The 8170-nt window shown below is 38.3% G+C and overlaps 2 protein-coding genes across 2 annotated transcripts in view; both read left to right on the top strand.

The window, feature by feature from the left end:
- Positions 1 to 278: 278 nt before the first annotated feature.
- LOC126767411 (BUD13 homolog) lies at positions 279 to 2663 on the top strand. Its single transcript, XM_050484938.1, has 2 exons — positions 279 to 2460; positions 2525 to 2663. The coding sequence occupies exon 1, from the start codon at positions 368 to 370 to the stop codon at positions 2456 to 2458; it is 2091 nt and encodes a 696-aa protein (XP_050340895.1). The 5' UTR covers positions 279 to 367; the 3' UTR covers positions 2459 to 2460; positions 2525 to 2663.
- A 310-nt stretch (positions 2664 to 2973) lies between these two features.
- The window catches only part of LOC126767324 (protein CREBRF homolog), an 84416-nt gene continuing 79219 nt past the window's right edge, over positions 2974 to 8170 (top strand). The window contains exon 1 of the mRNA XM_050484870.1: positions 2974 to 3092. The gene's annotated coding sequence lies outside the window, so the exon portion shown is untranslated. The remainder of the gene's footprint in view (positions 3093 to 8170) is intronic.

Here is an 8170-nt window from a genome sequence, read left to right as displayed (position 1 = left end):
GAAGTTATCCGGTCTTAGTAATATTAATTAAGATAAAACGATTTTAATTAAACAATAAGCACAGCATACAAAAAAATCGTGTGTTAAAAACAATCAGAAACGGTTTTCTCAACAAATCAAACCCAAATATACGTAAAATTCGGATTTTTAAAAATCGTTTGTCAAATAAATTATCAAAGTTTCAAACCATAATACGCTTATATTAACAGCAGAGGTCGCTGGTAGTAAAACAGCTAAAAGCATTCACATGTGCGCGTCTATTGTGAATAGCTATCAAGCGGATAAAAATCAGCCAAGCAGCTGTTTGTTGCTTCAAAACTTTTTATTTATTAATAAAATAAATTATTATTCTTATATACAACAAAATATGTCTTCACATGCGGCTACCAAGATTGACCAAAAAGAATATTTAAAGAAATATTTATCCGGCGATAAAGTGAAAAAGAAAAAGAAGGACAAGAAGCATAAGAAAGAGTTTGGCGCCGCTAAAGTGAAAATCATTGATGACGATGTCGCTTATAATCAAACGCAGGAGGAATTCGATGAGGAACTTATTCTAGGCGGTGAAGATGCGCCACAAATTGTTGGTGAATATATAGAAGAAGTTAGCAGTGCTGCAAATGCACCCAAATGGCGCAGCATTGTTGTGAAGGATGAACCTATTGAGGAAAATGCAAGCAATGCTAATAGTAAGCCAAAAGAGGATTTGTGGGGTCCTAAACAAATAAAACGTAAAATAAAGGACGAATTTTCACCGCCACGTCGTGATAAACATATAGACTTGCATCAAAGTACACCGGACAACTCACCACCAAGGCGGAAAGATAGTGATAAGACGTCGCGTAAGCATAGAAGAAATAATACATCGCCGGAAGAAAGTGAATTTAGACAAAATCGGCATTCACCACATCGTCGAATAGCTAAAGGCGGAAGATATTCATCTAATCAAAGCCCACCAAGAAAAATTGAAGACATATCGAAACATACGCACAGAAGTAGAAATCAACGCACACCCGACAATAGTCCACCTAGAAGGAGCAATCAAAATGATGATCAAAGTCCTCAAAGACGACGTAAAGGAACTCCTGATAAAAGTCCTTCAAGAAGACGTAAAGGAACTCCTGATAAAAGTCCTCCAAGAAGATGTAAGTACACTCCTGATTGTAGTCCTCTGAGAAGACGTAAAGGTACTCCTGATAAAAGTCCGCCGAAAAGATATAATCGAATTAAAGAAGCATATAATGGACGTCAACATTCAAACCAAAGCCATAAGAGAAACCATTCCCGTCCGATTTCAACAAGAAGTCGATCACCACAAAAATTCTCGTCCAAAGGAAAGAATGGTTCACCTTATAGAGAAATAAATCGATCTAATCGAAAGCATGTGGATAGATCTTCTAGTTCTGACCAAAGTCCGCCTAGAAAAGAAAGCCAAAAGCTCACTAAAAGTCGAAAAAGTAGAAGTAGCAGCGTTGATCTGAGTCCACAACGTCGTAATAAGCGGAATTCATCGTCTGATCAGTCCCCACCAAGGCGAAAGGATTTACAAAAAAGTAGAAAGCGAAGTATTTCACCAACAAGGAGAAATGGAAGAAATTCAAGTGATCAATCGCCTCCAAGGCGTTACGATGGTAAGCGCCAAAAAAGCTTTTCACCAGTTCCCATAAAACGTGAGAAAGTTTCACCAAAACAATCACCATCAAGAGCACGTCAAGCTGCTGTGAAAAAAGAGCGCTCATCGTCGCCGCCACAAAAACATAGTCGGTGGTCTAAGATGGAACAAAGAGACAGCGAATCTCCACCACCTACACATAAACCAAAAGCAACTAAAACACTCGATGGTAAGAAAGCTGGTCTGCAAGATGCAAAAGCACTAACACATGAAACGGAAGAACGTCGCCGTAGAGAGGAACGCATGTACAATGAAATGTCTAAAGAAGTGTCTGGACGGGATGCTGAGGTGCGGGTGCGTAGCACGGGACGAAAAGGTCAACGTGCACGTGACGCTGAAGCAGAAGATCCTGAGGTGCGGAAACGAAAAGAAGAACATGAGCGCAAGAAAAAAGAGAAATATGATCGTTGGGGCAAAGGTTTGAAGCAAGTTGAAGAGCATCGACAACGGACTGAAGCTGAGAACTACGAAGGTAGTAAACCCTTGGCGCGCTATGAAAACGACAAAGATTTGGATAATTTTCTACGCGACCAAGAGCGCGCTGAAGATCCAATGTTGGAGTATATGCGAAAGAAGAAAAAGGAGCGTCAAAAGGAGGAGGGATCTTTGGCCGAAATACCCAAATACGAAGGTTCCTATCCAGAAAATCGTTTCGGTATACGTCCCGGTTATAGATGGGATGGCGTTGACAGGTCAAATGGTTTTGAAAAGAAGTGGTTTGATGTCCAAAATGAGAAACGTGCGCTCCAGGTGGAAGCATATCTGTACAGTGTGGAGGATATGTGAAGGTGAGCATATCGTAAATCGTGAAATTTTATTATTTTACAAAAATTAATGTTTCTTAAATTTTAGTGTGACGTTTGCGAGGCAATATAATTGTGGAATCAAGGTCCCAGATTCAGTAAAATGGAAATTTCATTTTGCTGTTTTAAACTTACATATGTATATTTCTTAAGTGCAAAAAAATAAAAATAAAATATTTGAAAATTAATTATTTAATGGATTTTATTGCGCAAATACATCTACTTCCGTTGTATCCTCTATTTCCTTTAAAGATTTTTTAAGAAATGTTTGTTTTGGCATATTTTCTCATTATTATTTTTATTTAATTTTTCATTTAGTTAAAACAATTGCATGCAACTCTACCAGCTGCATTGTTCGATAGTAGTTGTTATCGATAATTCCGAATTGGCGCTGAAAGCCGAAGAACCAAAATAAACAGCGAGATAAAGCAGCGTTCAAAATGGACGTGCTAAACAATAAAACAACAACAGTTGGTTCTTATTGTGATTCCGTGCCATTTGTTTTATATCTGCAAATATAGTCGTGAAATATAGTGCTTTAATTTCTATAAACATTTGTGCTTGAGATATCGAAATCGTTTAAAACATTTCATTAAAATCATTACTTTGTACAATTGGTAAGTGGAATAAGGCAGCAACGAAATTTATATATGTATGTACATTTACACGCTTTGTTTTGAACAATTCTGGAAGTGATGGTATGTTTGTTGACAATTTGAGGGACTTGATGAAAGTGGTTGTTTGCTCCAGGTAGCTAAATATATGTACATATTTCCACTTGATTATTACACTATGTTGTTTGGATACATACTTGGAAGCATATATGTATGTAGATACAAAAAACGGAACCTTCTTATTAGATAATGGCCAACCAACTTTACACAAATTTCAGAATGCAACCAAAAAGCTTTAAATAAGTTCATATTTTGTTCGCCTCTAATGATGATTTAATATCCAATTGAGGCATTTTATAATATTTTGGTAAGATAGTGCTTGCATTAAAACTAATGTCTATTAAGTTTTGAGTTTATATTGTTCTCATCCTAAAGGAATTCTAAATTTTGATGGATTTTTTGATGTTTTTAATCATTTATTTAACCATCCGTGCTTTAATCTTCTATACGTTTATAATGCTTGAGATGATTGCCTTTAAATATGGTAAGTATTATGTGTGCATGTTTAGCTTTTGTGACTTCAAATCCTCTGTTTGCCATGAACTTGACTTCAACTTGACTTTGTTGTTAAAGTTCGTTGATGTGCGCGTCTATGTATCTCACTCATTTCAATTTTATATTAGTTAACAACTGCTGACTTGCTAAATGTTTTATATACATTTATATATCACATACATATATGCACATATGTACATATATGATTTAGTTTGTTTAATTTATTTTATTCTCTCATAAATCTACTACTGTCTTATAAATTGTTTTTTTTTTGGTATACTTATACATATACATATGTATGCGTGAGCTTCTTGCTATTAGCGAGGGCGACCGTTGCCCTTTACCTTCTCCCACCCTTGGCAGTGTTTTTTTTATTAATTGTTTCACACTCTTCACATTCTGACCATGAATTCGTTCCTTCAACTCGTCACATCCGAAATACATTTATGTGACTGTAACATAAGTAGTGAGCAAAAAAAAAAAAATTTACAATATTTGTACAAATTCTAATGTTTATCAGGCCCACACATACAGCTCCAACACTGAGGCAACATCTGCTCAATCAACTATAGTAGTACTACAGGCTGTTGTGCTTTTAAAGTAGTTTTGTTATTTATTTTTGTATGTAAACGTTTGTTGTTGCTGCCCTCACAGAGCAGTTGACGTCACAGTTACATTATGACAACAATTGTTGCTTGGTATTTTAAGTATTACATCAGCGTCAAATGCTTGTGCATAAATTCGGTATTTCACCTCTAAAAGTTCTTTGACATCATACGGTGTACCCCAAAGTCAAAACTAGTCTAAGAATTTTTGTAGACTGTTGGAATGTCTGAACTTACTGATACTGTAACTGGGCGCCAGTTATAAGTGAGTTTGCTTGTTTTCCACATGTATATATGTATGTATGTCTATAAACTCTACGCAAGTATTTTGAAATTTAAACTATTGATTTTATGTAATATAGATTCCTAGCAGAAAGCGAACCGCAGGGGGCTTGTTTTTGTACATACATATGTAGTGCTAAGTACGTTCGTATGTACATAAGTATGTACGTCAAGTATTTGCCAAAATTTCGCCTCAGCTTTTCACGATGCGTATTAATAATTATGAATGATGGTAGGAGGAGGTGCAAGAGGAGGCGATGCATTGTTGCTAGAAAAGCGCTTAAACAGCAGGAGTGCAAATATATTAAGATTTTCCCGCAACAATCGTAAACATCTGTACTTACAATATATACATACATATATATTATTAGGGTGTGTATTTGTCTTTTGTAGTTTATTATTTTAATTAGAGCATGCTTCTCCACAATGGTAAGAGTTATGGTGTGCATTCGAATTCATACAAAGTGATGCCGGTAATCCAAAAACAAAAGTTTGAAAAGAATTCGCTGCTTTTTTACGATCACCCTATATTAATTCGACTTGTGAGAATAAACATCACACAGAAATATATATTGTTGTTGTTGCTGTTGCAGAGAACATTCCTAACGTAATGTCGAGGAGTTGACAAATCTTTGTCGGATAAAAATTCGAGTCCGTTCTGGTTACTAAGACTCGACTGTCGTGTCGTGGAAACATAAATATGTATATATCTCAACACCTTTGGTAATTTTGGCAATAATTTCAATTCTCATTACATCCACTATCTAGGTTGGTCCAGTTTTTAAAAGTCTCCGTCACCACCCCGATTGCTCACTTGTATAAATGTAATCATCTAACACCATTTTTTCCAAGGCCTGACCTTGTCGACGTAGCCCGTTTCTTTTGCCGTTAGATGACGGCGACCGATAGTGGAACTAGTGAAACGCGGACGATGAAGCTTCGGACGTATGAAAATATTGCACTCCGGACGACTACAGGATGCCTATTGATGACACCGGTTGAACATTTGCACAGCGAGGCTAACATATTTTCGATCAAGGCACATAACGAATTCCTCTCCAAACAGTTTCTTGTCCCTAACAGCCCTGCATGAAGCGAAGCCGGCTACGGGGAACATTAGAGGTCTTTGCTTGATTACGTTGCTGTTATTGTTGTTATAGTGGCAGAAATCTGCCGAGTCGACAGTCCTTGGCCGGATAAAAATTCGGGTCCGTTTCGGTTTATTAGACCCGACTGTTGTGGGAATGGTCCTTGATTACGTCGACAACATTGACTAGTGCACCGACCAAACTTCGTATGCAGCTTACTTGCGATACGCACTGACCGCCATTCACAGTCATCAACACCTCTCTCACTGCATGGCGTATTTCGAGTCAAACCATTTTTCATTGTAAGCGATGAGCTCGAATTGACCCGAGAATTTAGAGTGACCCTTGCGCAAACTTCGTTCGGTATACTGTAGCAGGTTAAATTCTAACTTATCCAGTAGCGACCCCGATATACCAAATATATGCTCAACGTGCAATGTGTCTCCGCATGTCTCCAACGACCTCTTCTCCCTATTCCTATCTCCTCCATCACATGTATTTCCTAAAGCACATCACTCTGATGAATTGCAGGAACCTGCTCGGCGCTATTGAGGTTTTTTGATCCCCATCCACACAAATGGGTACAAGGGTCTTGAGCCTGCGTTTACAAATTGCTGTGAAATCTAGAATCGGGTGTTCTCAAGTTTCCGGTTCCTTGCCGCAAAACCGGTAGTTTTGCACAACAATCCATGTCCATATTGGATAGGTGTTTCTTGGGCCTGCAGCGCCCAGTGAAGAGTGCGACAAGGAAACGGAATTTGTCTCGATAGAGGTTTATCGTATCCTTGAACCTTGCTGGATTGTAACCTCCCATTAGCAGCATGACGCATACTTATTGCTTGCTGCCAATATCTACCCGCTCTCTTTTCTGTTCGGTGCAGCTTCTTTATGGTGTGGGACCCAACCGGATTAGGTGTAAACGGTTGTAACTGATAGGCGGTTAAGCCTTCCTATACATTATTCCACCAATATCGATTTAATCTCATAGGCTGAGATCACTTTTGGCGCCGCTTGTATAGAGATAAACAGATTGCGATAGTTGAGTTGGAGGTTAAGTTCTCCACACTGACTTATACCAAAGACTTCTGCTGGTAAAATGCTCGGAGAACATCCAATGGGTATGGAAAGCTTGGTATGCGGTCCCGCAATGCCCGCTTCAATGCCCTCCTGGGTCTTCGAGCCGTCAGTATACCACCGATAGGTGCTGCCCCTCAGTAGTAGACCAATTGTAGAATCATTTCAGTCCACCTGACTGCCGAGAGTAACTTCTTGGGCTTACCCATAGTTGATTTCCTAGACAATCCACCCAAACGGGGACTAGGTAATCCCTACAACAACAATAACTATTATAATACCAGCCAAAATTATATAAACAAAGGGACTTCGCTAAGATGTGCCCTGCAGTTTAACAATATCTATTTAACATGTTCAGTCTCATCCCATTCTATTCAAATTCAACAGTATCTCAGCTGTATTCTATAGTGATCCGTTCTGAACAATTTCTTCGGAGATCGCATTATTGCCGTATGCCAAATTTCATGAAGATATCTTGTCAAATAAAAAAGTTTTCCATACAAGCACTTGATTCCGATCGTTCAGTTTGTATGGCAGATATATGCTATAGTGGTCCAATATCGGCGGTTCCGAAAAATTAGCAGCTTCTTAAAGAAAAACAAGCGCGTGCAAAATTTCAGATCGATCAGACCCATCCAGATTTCCGTTTGGACCTCGCTTTTCTATAAAAAAAAATAATACGAGTACTTTTGTGCCACCCCATTTTCATATGTAATTAGAATACGAATTCCTTCGTACGACTTGCATTGTAGTTGTAGAGGTGTTGGTGGAAGCCAAGAACTTTACCTATCCCTTGGTGGTGGTTTTAATTGCTTTACACCCTGCTTTAATGTAAAATTTACAAAGATATAAGAAATAAATAAGAGAAACTCGGCAAACACTAACAACAATACCAAGCGTGTATAGCTATGCGCTTGCGACGATCCACTCCAAGAATTTATAGTATTTACGACAATTGATTCGCGCAATCCGAGTGTAGAGAGTACAGTACGGCCCAACAATGCAGCACAAGCTTCCAAATTACGATCATTGTCCTTGAAGAGCTTAAGCCAAGAAAATGTACCATGTGTTTTTTGTATAGGAATTTTCTTTATGCTTTTTATATTCATTTTCAATTCAAATTACAATTGCTTTATCCTTACATTTACTGCAAGTCCCTAAGCGTTTGGCCTTCCATACGAAATTATGTAATTCACCCCTGTGCTTCGAGTGTGCTCTGCCTCATGGCTTTTCTCGCAGTTTAGACAATAGCCACGGTGCTGGCATGTAAACGCGATTTCCCTCAAATTTATCACGAAAAGTCCTTTGAAAACTGGTTCTGCTAATTTGAACACGTGCAAATAAATCTCTTGTCCTTCACTTCACCATACTTGCACCTCAGCTGACCGATGTCTTACAAACCTACACATGTGTATAGGTGAGCTTAGTTCATGAATAGTTTCTGCGCGACTATTGTGTTGTTGTAAATGAAAGCCGT

Source organism: Bactrocera neohumeralis, chromosome 2, assembly GCF_024586455.1.
Source record: "Bactrocera neohumeralis isolate Rockhampton chromosome 2, APGP_CSIRO_Bneo_wtdbg2-racon-allhic-juicebox.fasta_v2, whole genome shotgun sequence".
Taxonomy (NCBI): Eukaryota; Metazoa; Arthropoda; class Insecta; order Diptera; family Tephritidae; genus Bactrocera; species Bactrocera neohumeralis.
This window is presented reverse-complemented; position numbering and strand designations above follow the sequence as displayed.

Coding starts and splice junctions, on each gene's coding strand:
- LOC126767411 (XM_050484938.1), top strand. CDS start 368: ATGTCTTCACATGCGGCTACCAAGATTGACCAAAAAGAATATTTAAAG.